Source organism: Ictalurus punctatus, chromosome 24, assembly GCF_001660625.3.
Source record: "Ictalurus punctatus breed USDA103 chromosome 24, Coco_2.0, whole genome shotgun sequence".
Classification (NCBI taxonomy): Eukaryota; Metazoa; Chordata; class Actinopteri; order Siluriformes; family Ictaluridae; genus Ictalurus; species Ictalurus punctatus.
In genome coordinates, this window is record NC_030439.2 from 10,533,724 (window position 1) to 10,554,467 (window position 20,744).

The 20,744-nt window shown below is 37.6% G+C and overlaps 1 protein-coding gene across 1 annotated transcript; it reads right to left on the reverse strand.

Annotated features, from left to right (window-relative positions):
• Positions 1–148: 148 nt before the first annotated feature.
• On the reverse strand, positions 149–20,534 carry si:ch211-57n23.4 (immunoglobulin superfamily DCC subclass member 3). Its single transcript, XM_017454083.3, has 14 exons — positions 20,263–20,534; positions 12,875–13,186; positions 11,477–11,621; positions 11,154–11,284; positions 10,667–10,804; positions 10,318–10,476; positions 5,873–6,038; positions 5,098–5,348; positions 4,663–4,827; positions 3,920–4,108; positions 2,075–2,191; positions 1,840–1,966; positions 1,630–1,762; positions 149–1,120 (listed from the first exon to the last, which is right to left on the reverse strand). Exons 1-14 carry the CDS (start codon positions 20,309–20,311, stop codon positions 1,031–1,033), a joined length of 2,172 nt encoding a protein of 723 aa, XP_017309572.1. The 5' UTR covers positions 20,312–20,534; the 3' UTR covers positions 149–1,030.
• Positions 20,535–20,744: the final 210 nt, after the last annotated feature.

Sequence of the window (20,744 nt, forward strand, 5' to 3'; positions counted from 1 at the left end):
ATATGAATTATCCAAATTCCCATAATCAATTATTATCTTTTTTTTTTTTTTTTTTTTTTTTTTTTTTTTACAGTATTATGTAAATTAATAAACGGATCCTAGATCAGCATTCTTACTTCAAGAAATCTGATCAACCCAGAATCTTTTTTTGGCTGAGGTAGGCTTGCTCAAACAGCAGCAGGCTAACGAGAGCAACAATGGCTCAGACATTCTGAGGTAGCTATCTTTGGAGGTATTCAGCTTTTTGGTGGGTTACTAGTGGAAATAGAAAAGGGGAAAGGTACAGAAAAGGGACCACCTTTATGGTTCCTCCAACTCGGTCTGCCTCAAGGCATATATGATGTATAACAATAAATGTTTTAATCACAAGGCAATTTATTGTTTTTGGCATTACTGAATTAAGGTCAAAAGAGTAGGAAAACTAAAAGATATAGCTAGTCACATGTGGCTAGCCTATTTGGCACACTCAGTAGAGACTATATCAGCCTCTAGCACAAACGATAAATATTTACGAGGCCTCAGTTTGTATAGTGCAAGATTAGAATGTCTTATTACCAGAGGACACCTTTGCTAGAATGAATTTTGGTTTAAACAGAAAGTCCTCCGATATTAAAACATAGTTTGGGTTTGGTTTGTTCCAGTGCCACACCTATTTTGGTGCACAGTCCTGACACAAAGCTCTCTAACACCAACATTGTATTGTGGTGTATACTACTTGATAAGGCTTTCAATTTGTGTTTCTGTTTTCAATTAAGCAAACAGGATTTACAGGTATTAAAGCTTTGGATTAAAAAGGTGAATAAGCTGAATTTTGTATTAGTTCAGACTAATTGTTCAGTACAACTATTATTCTGAAGCCCACAGCAGGAGCAGTTAAGCCCTTATTCATGATAGCAGCAGTTTTTTGTGTGTGTTTTTCTACACAAATGAGATGTAAATTGAGGGGGTTCAGTGGGGGGCTTTGATTGGCAGGCCGGAGAGAGAAACCACAGGGAGGCTGAGTGCTGGTAAAGTGGGTTTAGAGCCAGGGCTAGCCAGTGCCTGCATTTGTGCCAGGCAAACCCGATGAGTGCTGCTCAATAAGAACTTGACACTGTGTTGGGAAAGCCTGGGTTTGACCCTGAAACAGAGGGCAGAACAAAGTCAGTGGGATTCATTTATAGCAGTCACCTAACTTCCTGATCAGCAGTCCCTTAATCTTGCTACCTGTGAACTTGCTTCTCTATAATTCTCTTAAGCTGCAACATATTATCATGTCACTTCACTTGACTAAACCTTGATGGACTCTAATTATTTAGCAAAAATCCTGAGAGCCTTTATTAAGCAAAGTCATCAAATCTCCTCAGTCTGCTGATCTGCTAAAAATCTGATATTTCTAACCAGTAGATTAGCTTTTAAAGTATGTCTCATTACATACTGTACATTTACAATTAATGGCCTAGATATTAATTCTTTCTAGACAAGACAAATGTTTTGTCTTATTTTGACATAATGACTGCATATAGCAGTGTACTAGACATAAAGGGAAATTTATGAACGTAATAATATAATATTACTCTGATGAGCAACAAACAGCTGAGAAGCACAGTGGGGCAGATCTTAATGATCCCTTTGTGTAATAAGTCTTACCTGAGGCAGAAGTTCGATGGCTTGGGGATGTGGTGGCCCATGTTTTGAAATGCCATTGTTATGAGCATGGTGTCCTCTATCCTCACCTCTGGGCACAGACCATCTGTCCTGAGTCCCCTTCCTGCAGAGGAAACTAAAGACACACAAGATTTAAAATTTTCCAGGTGTGAACTAAAATATCCAAATGATATTTCTATGAAGAAATCTTACCTGCGGCGGTATCCAAACATGAGGAACAGCACACAGAAGATGATGCAGGCCATGCCGATGTGGATTCCAACCACCATCCCTGCTAGTGAGCCCTCAGTTTCCCTACAGTTGCACCTGTTCTCCTCTCCTGAGCAAAACAAAATCCCAAATTGATTTGCATTAGCACACCATCCCCAAATATTAATATAGCAGGTAATTAAAAAATATCCAAGACATGTATTGCTTGAACCCTTACCAGCACTGGCTTTAGCAGTGGTTCCATCCTCTGCCAGTGACACAAGTCGCTTGGAGCAGTCACTCTCTCCATTGCCATTGTAGGCCACCAGTTTGACTTCATACACAGCCCCAGGATCTAAGGCGCCATCACAAAAACATTAATCACACAAGCCTCCACAAAGATTCCAAAACTCTCAGAGACATATTTATTGAGTGTGAGTCACACTAAAACTATTGATCAGGACTGTATTTTTGCAGGTATCTCCTTGTCTCATTCTATCTTTATTTCACATCCACGTCTGTACTATACTCATGTTTACTACTATACTCCCATGTTTTGTCATTTTTCATTAGTCTCTTCCTAAATATGCATCCTAAATATATCATGCTCAGTGGCATACTCAGCAGTCCATGAGTAATCGTGTCAGTGTCATAGCATTTTTTTTTTTTTTTACTGGTAATAATAATTACAAGCACAGATTGCTTAAGGATATAATAGACAAATGACCTGTGATGGCTGGAGATGATATTAGATGGGCGAATAAAAACTAATATATATATATATATATATATATATATATATATATATATATATATATATATATATATATATATATATATATATATATATATCGATAATTTGTATAATCAAATGATAGGGCAAAGTATTTCTTTCTCACATGCACGCACACACACGCACACACACGCACACACACACACACACACACACACACACACGCACGCACACGCACACGCACACACACACACACGCACACTTAAAGGCAGATAGCTGCATCCATGATTTCTATTTTAAAAAAAAAATGTTTCAAATGTCACTGCTGATAATTTTGTACAGATGTGTACATTTGCATTTATGGTATTTGGCAGACGCCCTTCTCCAGAGCAATTTATAATCCACCATAAGACATATATTCACAGCAAATAATCTGGCATATATGAAAAAAATTAAATGATATACAGTATTGATTTTTTTTGTTTAATCTCTGAAAGACAGGTTTAGCATTGTTAGCCCATTTAAACCAGCCACCCGTGCAAATGACTATAATCTTAAATGAAGTAGTGGGTTTAACTATAAATATTACAATTGGTTGAGTATCTTCCCTTATGATGGTCTGTTTTATTTGCACTGATCCTTCTTTAATCCTCATATTGACAGAAAAAAACAAGACCTTGCTTGTGCATAAAGCAATATTGCAATGACCAGCTAATTATCCAGTGGCATTTGAGGGACGTAAATTGGGTGATTATGTACAAAAGGCTACAATTATTACATAATTCCTGTACATCATAGTCATGGTTTTATTTAAAAGCTACGCCCAGAGACAAACACTAATTGTCTAACCGGTCAATTTCTTAACAACTGAGCTGCAGATGGTCTTTTCTCAAATTCTGATTGATCTACCCTGCAGCTCAAACAATTTTCAGTTGTCTCATTACACGCCATTACAGTTAATGTGCATAAATGTCATATTTGTAGATAGGAACAAAGACACTGTGTCCTCTAACATAATGATTATCTTAATAATAATCCATCCATCCATATTCTGTACCGCTTATCCTTAATGGGTCGTGGGGAACCTGGAGCCTATCCCAGGGGGCATGGGGCACAAGGTGGGGGATACCCTGGATGGGGTGCTTAATAATAATAAAACTCAATAATAATACAGTAGCATTTACAGTCATTCATAGAAAGTTACTGTTGTACTGGCTTGTGTTGTATAATGCATGCATAATATGTTATTTACAAGAAAACACACATACAGATATTATATTCAATGAAACATTTGGTTGGTAACCAAAGCACACTGTTATCAACTGTGCACACAAATAAATCCATACTTACCAAGGTGTGCAATGGTGTGGACATTAGTGTGGCACGACATCTGAACTGGGTCCTGAAAATCTCCATGAGGGACTCGGCGGTAGGAGAGTCGGAAACCCTCAACTTTACCCGGCTTGTTAGGCAGCTCCCAAAGGACTTGCACTGATGTAACATTCACCACTTTAGTGAAGAATGCAGGTGGAGTAGGAACTGAAAAACAGTGTGATAATATAACAAATGTACAGGCAATCATCTCCAGTTCTACAGTCCTGCACTGTTTGGAGAGTTCCCTGTTCAGTGATGCCTGATTCAATTAATTGCCAGATTAATTCTGTATATTAGAGCAGAAAAATCACCAAAAATGAATGGGACTTTGGCCCTTGACAGTTGGTGGTCTGTATGAAGCTGGGAAAGCAGTGCTACAGTTTTCTGGGTGAAAAGATGAGATTTATATTGATGTTGGGAAATGCAAATCTTTAGGGCATCCATGTGGAACCATCCACAACAGCAAAAAGTGAGCCACAACTGCAAAAGCTCCTAAGAGAAGTAGAGCATCAAGAAAACAGATGCTCAAGCATCTGCTCATTTATCTAAGACTTATGCATCTGTGGATTAATGAAAAATATATAAAAAAGAAGAGTATACATGTTTATAGAACAATTAAAGAAATCTATAGTCTATTCAAATAAGTAAAATGCAAACAGAAATCTCAGCAACTGGGTTTTAGGTCTTTTGGCATACACAGCAGACAGACAGTTACATACCGCCCCCTAGTGTTGTAGCAACTACAGTGCTGGACTCCTGGCTTGCACCGACAGGAGAGTAGGCCTTCAAGTAAATGGAATAGGTGGTGGCAGGCTCCAGGTTGGTGAGATCATGCTGGTAGGTTGTCTTGCTCACAGCTTCCTGAAGTTCTTTATTCTCTGGCTCTGTAAATATAAATCATCAAGTACATGCATGGGCATTCAGAGTTTTGATGGAATATAGACAAAACCATGTACAAAATTAAAATGAAAAATTTACAATAAACGAATTTGCTCATTTCTAATTTTGACATGGCAAAATACAAGTCTAAAAATGACTTTTGGTGGATAGAATTAAGGGAAACTACAGTTAATGATGTATAACAGTTTAAATGGATTTTGATATTCAGACAAATGAAGCAGTAAACCCACTGACAGTATCGCAGTATTACTTACCACCCATTTTGCGTATGTGCAACACATATCCGATGATGCTGTCGGTCACCTCTATCGGAGGCTGAGTCCAGGACAGCTGCAGGGTGTTTATGGACAGAGGTGTGGCCTTCAGGCCCTGGGGAGAGTCAGGCAGCTCTGTGGCCAGAGACACAGCCAGACGAGCACTTGCCTGGTTGGTACCAGCACTGTTCTCAGCTATGCACTGGTAGATGGCCTCATCTTCAGACGTGATACGAGTCACTGCCAGGGTACTGGAGGATATGTTTTTACAGAGATAAGCAGAAAGGAAAGGTGTATGTGCATCTACATATATATTGTAATTATTATAATTATTGATCATCTTTTGGTCAATTGTTGATCTACTCTTATTATTATTATTATTATTATTATTATTATTATTATTATTATTACTGCTGTTGCTGTTTTTTTTACTATTAAGAGTATTATTATGAATGCTACTATTACTTCTAAATGGTAATGCTACTATTACTTCTACTACTACTACTACTACTAAATAATAATAAAATGACACAAAATATTATTTAAGAAATTAGTAGCACCTCACACAATTGTATGAACTTGGGAATCAATACGTTACCAACTACATGAAACGACTGGAGACTGACATCTTGAGGTGATATGCAGGAAATACCCTAAGCTCATAATTGGTCATACTACAGCAATTTTAGTAAAGTATTACTCTTAGGTTTATCTAATCTCCACTGTGCATTTCAGACTAATTTTTTTTTAGCGTTAACAGTAAGCCATTGAGCACCTGTTGTTGTTGGTGAGTTTGACGTTGTCTCCAGGAGTGAGTATCTTGCCATTCTTTAGCCAGATGAGATGAGGTTCCGGAACTCCTTCAGCTACACATGTGAACACTGCACTGCTTCCTACTGGTTTAGACACAGACTGTGGCCACTGGATGAATTCTGGAGGAGCTACACAGCAAGCAGATAGCATAAAAAACTAAATGAAAACATGGATGAGAGGCAAGTCACAACATACAGAGAACAAGCAGAGAATGAGTAATAGTGTGATAAAAAAAATATATCATTACCTTGTTAACATTTATTGAAATGCAGTCAGGATGTGTGATAAATTGAATGTTGATTTGCACTTATGTTACAGGATACTACATCATTATACTGCACACCTATGTAAATGTATATGGGCAAATAAAAAAAGTGAAAAAAAAATAATGAAAGGAAACACTAACAGGACCTCAATCTGAATAAGTTAATAAGGAGAAGACATTAATGTGGTGCTCTTGCAGTCTACTTTCACCACAGGGGCTTTGACAAGGGGTTCAAAAGTGACAATGATATCATATTTGCAGAATTCAGTAGGTTTTGAAATCAGGTTTGTGTTAAGACAGCCAGAAATCTCATTTTGACAAAAGAGAACTAAATATGAATGAGATTTCCTCAATTTAATCTACCAGCCTTTGATGTCATCCTTAAATATTTGATCTCGAACTTAAATCTTATAAACCTGCTCTGTATCCCGGAGTGACGTCTGTGGATCGTCCGTCTGCACAGCGGGGCAGATGTGGGTTCATCGTTCCGCATGACACCCCTTCAACGGCCTCACAATAGTCATGCATATATAGAGCTCTCCAGACCCCTGAACCTTGCATCTTATTGACCTATTGACACTAGCTCAGGCTAAACCCCCACCAGACCTCCAACACCCCCACAGAAGGTCCATGACTCTCCAACCCCGGGAAGAGTGTCTGTGGGTGTCCATGGAGGTGTGAAAGGTCAAGGGTCAAAAAGAAGCCTATTTCAATAGAGGACCATTCATCAGTTCGTTCAGTGGAGCCCGTTTTGTAAGACGAAAATATAGATCAGCTGGATGCACAAACACCCTAAAGGGGAAAAGTATAATTGTGTGTCTGAGTTGATTGATTATGGTTTCAAAATTGTGAGGAAATTGGTGATCAAATATATTTCTGATCATTTCACATCTTTCTCTCAATTAAAAATAATATTTCAGAAAGGCAAAGTGTAACTGGAACCCTACATTAATTCTCTGTGTGAAGTCCTAAAATAAACAACATTGCCACATTTTGAGCTATAAAGACTTCAGGTGATTTTAAGAGACATTGGTCTCTAGCAATCCAGACAGAACCATGAAAGAGGGTGATTTAGATCACTTTTCCTCTACTCATATCAATACTTCACCCTGCATTATCAACCAAAACCAAATACTGCAGATGTTCGTAAGGTTGTGAAAGGATTCTTGTCTCTAAGAGTGACACATTTCTGATTTTAGCTCTTTAAAAGTATTATTTTAATATGTTGTATAGTTTGTTATGCATTATTCATGTGCTACTTTAATTTGTAATCCATTCTAAGCCTGCATTCTAGTTATCATCTATCAGAAAACAAATACTGCATAATAAAATTTATGACAATTAAAATGGAGAAAATACAGTCAGAATGCAAAATCAAAGAGAAATAAAACTCATAGAGAGCCCTTTGGGGGACAGTTACCTGCTCTTAGGCCTGATCAGCTGTATCTTTACAGCTGAGCTCTAACTGACAGCTTCACTAAGCTTTCACATCAACCAATCTTTAGAAGAGTATTGATCAGCTTTCCTGTGAGCAAGGACTGAGTGATGACCTTTACTTTGAGCAGATCATTCCACATGTGTATCTATAATTGTTTTTGGCTTTCAGTCTTAATTTCATAAATTATGGTTTCTAAGAACCCTTACAAACAATAATACTTTGAATATAATAAAGTTTTGAAATAGTCTCTTGATATTTGAAGGGAAAAGTTATAACTGAAGAAATGATGGTTTTAGCTTTGCATATCTTTTGCATGGGACACTCATAAGCAATACTTAATGGCTTATCTCAAACCCTCACATTCAAGAATAACATTTTCCCACATTTTCAGAGAAAACCTGGTGATCTGGCAGCTGTGGAATCTGCATTATAAAGCCAGTTAATGACTTTGCTATGATTTTTCATATGAAAATTTCTACCCCCAAATATAAAGGAGCTGAATATCAAAGGGTCTGTCACACAAAGCCAAATGTCCCCCTTCCCCTTCCCCCGACACCTTGAACTTCCCTCTGCTGACGCCCAGCTGTGACGAAAACGACCATCCCCATTGCTGTGGCGGTAAAAGAGGGGGCAGGGGCATGGGACGACGGTCACCCTTTCTCATTTTAGAGTCATAAATTCTGCTAGACTCCACCCCTCATCGGCTGTCTGTCAGGCCAGGCTACACCCCACCCCTGCCTCTCTATAACCGCCAGTGGGTCAGTGTCAAAGGTCAGAACTGACAGGTCAGAGGTTAGAGGTGATGGTTCTTTGCACTAAACACACACAAACACACATTTCTGTTGTGACTGACCCTTCTGTCTATTCTTCATTATACCTTACCATCCAGGCAACAGTTTGGACCAGGACTTCTGTCCAGACCAATATGGGTTAAGTAAACAGGGAAGTGTCACATTGTGAGAGAGAAAACTTTGTGAAAGAACAGCTATCTCTAATGTTCTCAATCATCTATATTTTGGTATTAGAAATCAACCTGAGCAGGAGGTCATACAATATATCATATAATGTAACCGCTTAAAAAGTCATAAAAAGGTCTGTCTTTTTAAGTGTGTCTAGTGTGCATTTAAAATGAATAGACCATTATTATAATTTATTGAATTACTGCTAGAAATATATTTCTGGAAGCATGCAGAATGCAAGTCCAGCTGATACTAGAAATTCTGAATGCTTTTGTAAGGTTATACACTGATTATGAAATATGGAACTGCAAATTATATATTGTATATTTCTCACTTTGGTCAAAAGCCATAAAACTCTTTGTTGTACTCTTACCAAAAAGTCAATCAATAAATTAATGAATATATTAAAGATTAATCCCCATGGCTAAACTGCCAAACCCTTTGTATAAGACAGATAGGAGGGACTATTGATTAATCAGGTTAAGGATGGACACTTGGAATAAAGATAGGAAAAAAACACAGTTGGGTACAAGGATTTAGAACAAACAAAGCAGTATTAAGACTAATTATATTAGATATTATCTGATAGATTAGTATTTTAAGCACAGTGAATTTGTCCCCATAAACAGAGTCACATGACTTTCATCAGTGTTGCAGAAAGTGTTTATAATGCTAGTATCAGATTATGGCCATGTTGTGTGTCCAGTTACCCTGAGGACATCCAATTAGCGAGGATAATGTCATAGAGAAATATGAGCAGGCTAATATAGACAGTGGCAGGGTGATGGATGAGCCATGTCAGCCTAAGGCACGAAGAGCGAGACTACTTATAGCAGGCTTCATTACCCTCTCTGCACCACTACAGTGTCCTCAACTAATGTTGACACCCTTGGTAAATATGAGCACAGAAGGCTGTGAAAAATTATCTTTATTGTTTAACCTTTTGATCTTATGTAAAAAAAAAATAAAATAAAATAAATAAATTCACAAAAATACTCTGCTCTCTCAGATGTCAAACAATTGCAAATACAGCACAGGTTTGTTTATATATATATATATATATATATATATATATATATATATATATATATATATATATATATATATATATATATATATATAGAAACTTTGTTAAATATAGTTGTGCAACAATTATTATTATATTATTCTCACGGTTCACATGAAAAGTACCATTCCCAGACATAAGTCATAAGACACCATTCCCTTCTGGTTAGGAGTAATAATTGGTGGGAGAGACTGAATATTGACTTCCAACCTCCTGCTTTCCAATCAGCTTTCAAAATGAATCACTAAACAAAAGTCAGGTTTCAGGCCTGGCCATTTTAATACTCAAAGTGTCCATACTCTTATTATTCTTACGTGCACAAATACAAACATCTCACAGTCATGCTTCACTGCTATTTAAATATTGTAAGAGCAGTGAATTCACAGGAAATCAGTCCCTGGCCTCCTAGGGTTTAAATGTGTACCTTTAAAGCAACATAAATTGTTTGTCAATATGGAGTGAGCTCAATCATCCATTTCAGTGACTGTTTTATCCTAGTAGGAATCACAGTGTATCCTGAATCCAAGGTATCATGCACATGAGGAGAATGTGTTAATCTCCGCAAAGAAAGTAACCAAAGCTTAGATTTGGACAATGGAGCTGAATTAAGTTGCAAATAATTCAAAATCATTAAATGTGATTACATCATGGTAGCTGTTATAGTTATACAGTAACCTACCTTGAACTACCAGCCTGCCAAGAGCTGTACGTCTCATCCTCGTACCAGGACGATTGGCAGCGCACACATACACTCCAGAGTGCTGCAGGGACACGTCAGAGATCATCAGGTTCCCCGTGCCCAGGACCTGGATTCCTTCCACACCTATAGATCTTCCATCTAAAGACCCACACACAAACACAGCTGAACTATAGTACTGTACCGCTGAATTCTAGTATGCACCTCTATAATAGGAGCAATGTTATTGAAAAACAGCAATGTCTGAGGTGATATACAGCTGTATAATGGTAGTATTATACTAAGATCACATAAAACATGCTTGCTCAGTTGAAAATCTGAAGGTTCTAACCCAGTCTGCTCCAAGACACGATAGGTCTGGGGTTTCCAGTAGCAATACACTCCAAAATGGCTGTCTGATGGACGGTGATAGTGAGATTCTGGGGGCCAGACAGGATCACTGGTTCCTTGTAGATGCGTGGAGCTCCACCTAACAGAAAATAAAAGGGGGGGAAATGTAGTGTATATAGAGAATTCAAAGCAAATAAAATCAACTGTGACATAAATATGACAATATTAATCATGACATTTCACACATTACTTTATCTGCTGTATTATTTATTTATGATCAGCGTCATAAAATAATAAAGATGCAACATGTCAATTATCATCCAATATTTCAACAGAGATTTCTATGAATATTATTTTATGAGGATATACAGCTCAAACCAAGTGATTAGCGGAAATGTCATGATGTCAAAAGTCATTGGCTACTTATTTTACATTGCATTCTACCAACATGATTTCTATCTCTTCTTAAATAAGAAATGTTCACTGACCAGTGACGTTGAGCAGGGCTTCGTGGCTGTAGCGGATGTTAGCAATGTTGGTAGCAACACAGCGAAAAACTCCAGCGTCTGACTTCTTCACCCCAGTGATCTGCAGGATGCCCATGGGGAGAAGTGTGTACCTGGATTGGACAGAGAGAGAGAGAGAGAGAGAGAGAGAGAGAGAGAGAGAGAGAGAGAGAGAGAGAGTTAGCAGAAAAAGAGCCTTTTTGTCAGAGGAGAATAGGTCAAATAGCGAAAACTATTGGTTCAAGAACAAAAAAACCCTTTCCATATAACCATATTCCATATTATTTCCATAAAAACCACATTACCTTTCATTTGATGTGCTGATGGCCATACGATCTTTCTCCCAGGTGATGCTGGCCTCAGGAATACTGTTCACCTGGCACTGAAAACGTGCCACTCCTCCCTCATCCACTTTCATGGACTCTGGATGAGTATGAAACTTAGGAAGAGCTGTATGGGACAGATAGACAAGTGAATGTAACTGTTAATAAATGGTATGAGATTTTATACTTGTACTAGTCACAGATGGGGAAACAAAATCCAATCAAGTTTCATGTGTTTCACGTCACGTGTTCATCATATAATTAACCAAACCTTTTATGTTGCATGTAGAGTACAACCTGTATAATTGCATAATCAATGAAGAGGATTTGAGAAATGGAACACTCTTCTTTAGGAAAAGGCATGTTTTGTTCAATGTGCATTAAAGGTAAAACTTTAGAGCGTTATAATTGTGTTATAGTTACAAAGTGTTATATAGTTGATATTAGGATGTGTAATATGGTCAATTACTGTACATGATTTTCTATGCAAGACGCAAGATGTTATATTAAAAAAACTTACTGCCCTTTATGACACATTTCCATAATTGTGTGATGGATCTTTCATTTCATGAGATGGAAAGACAGGTAACACTGAGGAAGTTAAGACTGAAGTTGAATGTCAATACTAATATAACTTATTAAATCAGTTGTACGACATTTTTGACATGACACTTGATTAAAAACATGAGAATTGTGGGAACTTTCGGTTTTGCCAGTAATACTGAATTACAACTAATAATCTTTAGTAAATGCTTGTTAAATAAATGCATTTATGGAGAAACTTCAGTTTGGGAAGTTTGAGTTTAAGGCAGTCATGATCAGTATGGCAAACACCACTTCAATATGTACTGATCTGCAAAAAAGAACCGACTCAACTGGATGAACTAAAATGGTTCCTGGAACTACAGCCCAGGAACTAAAATCAGCCATGGTTACTTTTAGTAGAAGTTTCTGTTGTAAAAATTAATGTATAAAGCTCATTCTAAAGTGTCATGCTCACAAAGGGTCAGTATAGTCATGTACACAATACAGAATAGTGAAACCGTACCCTTCAATATCAATAAATTTACAATATTCACACTTAGTATCTTTCTTTGTCATCGGGGTGCTACCCTCAAGTGTACATCTTTTCTACCTTTAATACATATGTGCATATAGTTTACCTTTTAAATGATTTCAGGTACATAAATGTACCATTATTATTTTTAGAGTAAAGCTTTAAAAACATGTACATTATTTGCACATTTCTAGGTAAAAGACACACTAAAGGTACAAAATGTATACGCTTTAGGGTACCACTCCAGCAACAAGGAAAGGTAAAGTTTAGTACCTTTCTTTCTGTGAGTGTATGATAATGGCATATTTATCTATCCCACTTACATGCCAGCTGAACACGGGCCTTACGGCTGACCAGCATGCCGTAACGGTTCTGGGCAGCACAGTGGTATTCCCCAGCATCAGTGGAATCTCCATCTCGTTTCTTCTGGAAGCTCCAGATCAGCAGGGTACCATTGGACAAAACTGTGGTCCGTGTACCAGCTACTGTAGGCACCGGTTTCCCATTCTTAAGCCACATCACAGTGATGGGTTCCTCACCCTCCACCCGGCAGTCCAACATGAGCGGTCTCTCCCTTATAGCAATCACATCACTGGGCTGGAGCAGAAAGGCCAGCTCTAAGCCATGACATATACCTGACCATTAGAGAAAGAGAGAGCTGGTTAGACCTCAAATGTAGAAAATTGTGACATTGGTATTATAAGGTTCTACCTCACATTCATTTTTAGCTCGGCTAGAACCTTATAACACTTAGGTTACAAAATGAATGTGTTAACTTGCATTGAAAATTCAATAGTATATTGGAATTTTATTTCTAATGTGATATGGAGATCATGATTGCTTATGCTGTATTAAATGATTAATGTTTAGTAGTCATGAGTATTATTAATTGATGACATTAATTCTTAATTACAATGGAAAAATGCATTGTTATGGAAAAAAGGTGATATACCCAACCATGAAAATAAAATAAACTACCAGACATAGAGATCATAACATCTCCTGAGTTGTTATAATGTACTGGACAAGCTTTATTAACATAAGCCAACAAACTACTGAAATACTACATTGTATCTTCACAAGTAGTGCACATTCTCAAATCCGCATACTTTGATACAATACGCCTATGAAAACCTGTACCTGTCTAATTCACTGCTTTATTTCATTTCAGTCTTTGTTAATGGAGCAACTGCCAAGTCAAATTCATTGAAAGTGAACTCTTACTTGGCCAATAAAGTTATTTCTGATATATACATTTTAATAAGAAAACACTGGAAAATATTGTTTCTTCTCCATACGCCTCATTCTGCTTGTTACAAAGTAAATGGGTTTAAATGAAGATAGTAAGATTCTACACCAGCTCTATAAACAAAGCTTTCATTCCTAACTACACTGCCTTGACTGCAAGATTGAGGTGTTACATTGTCAATATCCCCTTTAGCTCTGTATCATCAAAATAAGCCTGGCTATAACAATAAGGCCAAATGCTGTGTGGCCACTGAACCAAAAAGGTCTTGACAAAGACAAAAACAGGCCCAAAGAGTTGTGAGGGTTACAAGGTCAAGTTAAAGCAGCCACTTTTGGGTAAGCCCACCCTGATGACAATAGCAGTGTGACAACTCCCTTTTTCCAACTCCCTAAAAAAAGCGGCAATCAACCATCAGGAGCCATCAGCTCTTCTCTAAGATTGGGCCATCTGCCCCCTACTTATGCAGACCCCCACCCTTCCATACCCCCACCCCAGACCCCATTTTCCTTTCACTCTGACTTGGAGGTGACTTTCCCATGCCACTCGCTAACCTCAGTCCTCTCTAAGTGTCAACCTTTACGCTATGGCTCTTTCCTTCATTTGCTTTTCTTTTCAGAGGGACGTCCCAAGACTCCCGTCCACACGTATGCCCCATATTGACCCATGGAGATAGCCATTGCTTTAGTCCCAGCTGTTGTTGAGGTCTTGAACTTGCACTAGAAAATGTGAAGTAGGGATCTGAGGCTTCTGGACACAAATAACCCCCAACTCGGTATACACATTATGCACATCACAGCTCCAACAACTGGTCCTCGTAAACATGCACCTGCTTTTTAAACCTTGTAATGTGAACAGCAAAACATTTACCAACAACAATTAAGTCTTATAAAGCACATCAGTTTTATTGCAATTAGCAGAGCTCTATGTATTATTTGCCCATATTATGCTTTACCACCCCGCTAGCGTTGCACTAGTTCGCAGTAGTGAAAATACAATACTTTTTCAATACATTCAAGTAGTAAATAATGCTTGATGTTCACATCAAAGTCAGACTTATGATATTGTATTATCTCTTCATGACACAGCATCTACTCTCACTGCCACAGACAGTTCATCATACTCTTTCCCTCTGTGATGATGTGTCACACTCAGCAGATGCAGAAAGCCTTGCTCAGCTGTGCTGTGCTGCCTCCAGACCCCTAGTCCACCCCCCACCTGAATAACGTGGGATAATATAATTTAGTGGTGACTTGTGGGGAAGGGAGGTTATGTCATAAGCTGGATTCAGTAAGTCCATATAAACACATCACATTGTCCTGAGATGCTAAAATTTAAGCACTGTAGTACTACCATGTGCAATAAGTGTATCCAATGATCTTTATTTGTATAAATTGGACCTCAATGCATTATATTTTAAGGAGTATTTTGGTATCGTGTATTGAAGTGATATTTTAAGTTTCCTTCAGACAGAATTAGCTTATAATGAACATGATTGAGTGTTCAAGTCTGAGGAGGAATTCATTTTCAGTCACAGTTAAAGAATAGTGAAAATGAGATTCTGCCGCTATTGTTAGTGATGTCCAGCTCAGCAGGAGTCCTACACCCATCCCCACCCCTCGAATCGTGCCCCCATCCCCTAAAGGGTCATGAGAGAGTTGGCTAGAGGTGAATGGTAGAAGTGGGGGCTCATGACGAACAGCCAGTGTCCAGTCACCACAGCCATCTCTATCATTCTTTAGTTTATTGTCTCCACTTGGAGTTGGCCCTGAACTTCACTACTATTTTGGTGGCCAGACCTTGCACTAAGCTCCCCCATCCCCCAGACAAAGAACTTAACTGGGTCTGTACACCCATCAAGGCAAACATAAGCAAATCTTTTCACCGAATTCAGCCCAATTGTTTTGTTTTTGAGAGTCAGTAAAAACAAGATGATGGGAACGGCTAAGAAGACAGAGGTTCTGCAAATTTGATTTGAGGTTCTGCTTCTTCATTACTTACTAAAATGACTACTGTTAGAGTTAAGTTTATAATGGTATTATATTTCATTTTCTTTAAACTCACATTGCATTTGACTGTACAAAAGTTTTTGAAAACCTGGAGTTTCTGGTTACAGTTTAATCACTACTTTTGCCACAGAACAAGTAAAATGATACAGAATAGCAATTAAATAAAGAAACCTAAACCTTTGTGGAACTTGTTATTTTAACTTATTAACTGGTCATTCTTTGATGCTAATGGGACTCTATATTAAAGATAGATAAATCTCATAGACAGTGCAGGTATTAACTGTAAAAGATAAATATGTGGTGTGCTACAAGTACCAAATTAGAGTGATAATTAGAGAAGATTTTGGCCTTTTCCAATTTGATTAGATCTAGATTTTTCGAACAAAATTAAGCTCTTTCTAATATTTCTCAACTTACTAACCATTTACTAAACTAAACATTTCATGATTCACTTATATTCCATTGTTCAATTTTCAGATTTTTAGGATATTTAAAATGAGTTCATTTAAACAAAAAAGCTAAAATATGGTATGTTCAATAAAGTATATACTATACTATATATAAAATTTTGTTTTAGAACGTCTGTGCTTGGATATGCAGAGTGCATGCTGATGTTAAGCACATTATTTCTTTATGGTCCGCTTCCACAAGAGTAAGTAGATCTGGTCATTCAAACTTGGCCCCTACTTACAAAATGTGTTACAAGCCTTTGAACGGAATTCCAAATGCATATGCACATTCACAAATTCCTTCCCCTCCCCTTCTTCGTCCATTATGTCAATGACTGCAGCAGGAGCTGCAACACAAACAATAGCTGAATACAAACCTTGGGGGAGGAATTGTAAAGGAGCTGGGAGAAAGAGGGAACTCGCTGGGCTCCGTGCAACGAAGTGGCCTGGAACTCCTTCTTTTGTCCTAATAATGGGAGTTAAACTATCCCAAGCTATGACTGCCACAAGCTCTTTATCAGCGTGCTGCATTAGCACCCCTCTGTGAGCTAGCAGGGAGGCCAGACATTTATTTTGTTTAACAGCTAATTGTCATTAGCTGGCATATGCCAAGTTCAAAGCCATGTAAACACCCACAGTTTCCGACTGGGCCAGGAAGCATGTGTGTTGTGTTCGTCACACCTCTTTGAGTGTGCTTCAATGATTGCTCCCTATTGTCTCAAAACGAAATTAGTGTGTCACTTCATTAAACTACTTTGTTTCTATTACAACTGGCAAAACAACAATATATGAACCAAAAATTATATTATTATATTATTGATCATGCCAGTTTATGTAAACTAAGCAGGTGCCAATGGTGTAAACTAAAAATGTTTTTGCTGATTGGATTGGATTTGATGCTTGACACTCTCTTTGTAAAGGATTTGTCAAACCACAAACCTTTAGCTTGGATCAATAAGCAATATTCTGTAATTGGGGGAGGACAACACATTGCTTTGGTCTCCAATCTGTAATTATAGGGGGGAGGGCCAACAGAAAGCACCTGCACTTGCATTAATCTCATTAAATCTAAAAAATGGACCAAAGTGTTCCGTTACTGCAATATACTGTTTTTAGCACAATAAAATGTACATTCACTTATTATTTGCTAGACATCAGGAAGAATTTTTTTCCTTTTGGTAAAGGTTTCTGGATATGTATGCATCTAGATATGTAACTGAGTATGTCATTTATCAGTCTGCACTTTCAGGGTTGTTTATTTTTTATGACTATTTGTTTAAATGGCCCAGATTGGGAACTACTAAAAAGTTAAGCAGAATATAATAACTCCTTACTTAATCTGCTGGTTGGACTGGGTTTGGTGGGTGGTATTTGGAGACTCCAACACTACTAAACTACTAAAGGTTACTGCCTATTAAAGATGACCAAGCTGCTTCATCACTAAAGATTGTGTTAACTACAAACAAGAACATGGTCTAACAAGTTGTTTAAATAATATTACAATTTTGCTGTAACATTTAATATATATATATATATATATATATATATATATATATATATATATATATATATATATATATATATATATATATATATATATATATATGACTGTTACATGGTCTGTTCATGATTCTTCACTAAATTGAAACAGTTCTTGTGTGTAAAAAATGTCAAATAAATAAATAAATTATGGAGTGTCCTAATACAAAACCTCTGCCCCATCCCTTGTTAAGATCAGTGCACTGTTCAACACCTCAGTGTTGAGGTTAAGATGTCTCACTCTGAATGAAGTACAATCACTGTATCCACAACTATAAAGTAACCACAAGAGTTAGTGGCATGGATGTAAGTAAGATCTCTACATAAGATACAACCCTTATAAAGAGGGTAACTTGTGTCTAGGACTGTAGGTTACACGTGCAACAGATCCCTACAGGAAAGTGTATTAGGAAGCGATTAGATGTACAGATCCATGCTGTGATGTGACCAACACCTCAGGCTCATAATTGTACCTTCAGCAGGATCGAGCCCTGCAGGATTACCTTAAACCCACCAGTGATAGAGACGTCATCCACCCACCTCTGGTCCAGACCTCCGTGGTCTAATTCACTCCTATTGTAGCATTGTGGATTAGCTAGAGGGGTGTCTTGTCTGAATTACTGGGATCTAGTACACTTGCCTGGAAATTGAGGTGCACCCAGCAAGAGAGGAGGGGAGGCTGAACACAGTCACAGGCAGCTGTGAAGGGGTTACCCTAATACTCACAGATGCACACATGCATGTGCACACATGCTCTAATAAAGGTTTCAATCTAAGTCAGTCTCCCCAAAAGGCCTGGCCAGTGTTATGGAGATGAGGGTGTGAGGGTCAGGTCAGAGGGGGTGGAGAAAACTGGCCACTATTGTCCCCATGGCTCTTTTTTATTTTTTTTGGGCCCTTCTTTGGACTGCTCCACTGATCAGATGGGGGAGTCCTAGAGGTTAATGTCACCAAGGTCATCATAAGACCTCTTTAAAACCACAAGTCTACCTCCTCCCTCCTGGGACTCACCAGCTCCTTCTGTTCCACTACTTCAGCACACTGTTTATTTATGGCTATTGGCTTTGAATACACACCACCAGATTCAAAGAAATAAACATGAACTTTAAAATAAACTTCTTAATCCCATGTCTAGTTTAATATAAGGCTGCCAGTAAAAGTGCAGGCTGTCAGTAAAAACAAAACAAACAAACAAAAAAAACCCCAACAAAACAAAACAAACAAACAAAACAAAAACAGTTCTCTAATACATGCTGGGTTGATAATAAAAGCATGTTCATTTCAAAAGAATTTTAACTTTCTTTCAAAAGAACTTTAAATACTATATGCAGTTTAATATAATTGGAACCTGGTCTTTAAAGAAGTAACATTCGGAATGGTGCAGGATGCCAAAAAATTTAATTTTGCATAAAAATAATATAGGAAATGAAGGATGTCTGTTTCCAAAACCTTCTTCGGTCTAAAATAGTCTTTGGATGCCAACTTTTAAATATCATGTCTAGCTGAATATAATTTCCACTCACTCTTGAAAGGAATAAACTTCTCAAAGTTTCAGGCTGGCAGTAAAATCTTATTGACAAAAAAAGGTTCCATAATATATTCTTGTTGGATAATAAAATCATTTAATTGAACCTTTTTGGAAGCCTTTCATTTCAAAATGTGTCTCTATCCAAGTTCAACAAGGCTCTAAGAGTTTTACAAAGTGTAAAGCAATCTTAAATAACAAATAACAAGTCTGTAACTTTGAACCTCAGAAGTTTAAACTGTGTAAATTCTGTATCATAGCTTACCGATTCTCACACACCACCATCAACAGTGAAAACTGTGACTGTTTAAAAAAACGTCTATTCATTTTTGCAGTTAAATTCACTACAAAGCAAAACTGTCCCTACATGACCTTAGTCACATCCATATATCACCATTCATTACAGTGGTTATGTTTTCGTTAAGAAGGATAAGAAATAAACAGCATATTAGCCTGGCGAAACTTTGGACACCAAAAATTGTCTAGAAACATTTTCAATTTCAATTTTCAACACTATGTGCACCTTGCATGAAACATTTTTGTCATAATGGAAAAACTTCCATTCAAAATAATAAAGTTGTTTTTTGAACACGTTCCTTTATTGTCCAGTATGGCACAATAAATTACAACATAATACTAATTCTACTACTGGAGCACTACTGTGTTACTATTGTTTATACTTATTTCTAATAAAATATCAACTAGGGTGAATTTACATTAGATTTACAAGTCCAACACAACTTTCTAAATGAATCTCTAAGCCAGTTGTGCCAGTGATCACAAATGTCTGTCAAAGTGTGATAAATCAATGTATGCAGAACAACACACAGCTCGGTGAACACCATAATACACATATGTTGTGACGTCACAGTTAGTTATGTTAGTTACAACTAAAAACACTGGGGTCTAAACTGCAGAACTACTATAAAGCCATGATACTTACATGAGCAGATAAATGTCAGTATACAGGTCAGCAAAATCCGTGGCTTCATATTCACGTAAATCCAATCACAACAGGAAATAAACTTCTTTGGGCTTGGAAACGTGGAAAAAATAAATATTCAAACGCGTTATTGACCTACAACGCTCGCTTAATTATTGAATTAATTATAATAATTACGTCGGTTTTTTATTTTATTTTATTTATTTATTTTTTTTAAATTAAGAAAATATTTCTAGTTTGGCGCAGTAGTCCAGCGGAGGGCTGCTGCTCATGTCCAAAGCCACCGTCAAAATGCTCTTTGGCTGTATGACTGCGCGAAACGAGCCGCAGACATCAGTGACCCAGTGCGCATCTCCTGCCTTCCTGCTGTCAATCACACTGCAGCGACCGCGCGCTCTGACAGCTCGCGCTGCGGAGAGCCAATCACAATCAGCTGGGCCATCAGGGGCGGGGCTTTAAACCACTAACTCTAACAGGGAAAC

Bases quoted from the DNA above. Each gene is read 5' to 3' on its own strand.
- si:ch211-57n23.4 (XM_017454083.3), bottom strand. From the start codon at position 20,311: ATGAAGCCACGGATTTTGCTGACCTGTATACTGACATTTATCTGCTCA. The intron at 11,285-11,476 runs GTAATGTGGTTT...TGTCCAATCCAG, and splicing joins ATCAGCACATCAAATGAAAG to GTACACACTTCTCCCCATGG. The intron at 1,121-1,629 runs GTAAGACTTATT...CCTCTGTTTCAG, and splicing joins CCATCGAACTTCTGCCTCAG to GGTCAAACCCAGGCTTTCCC.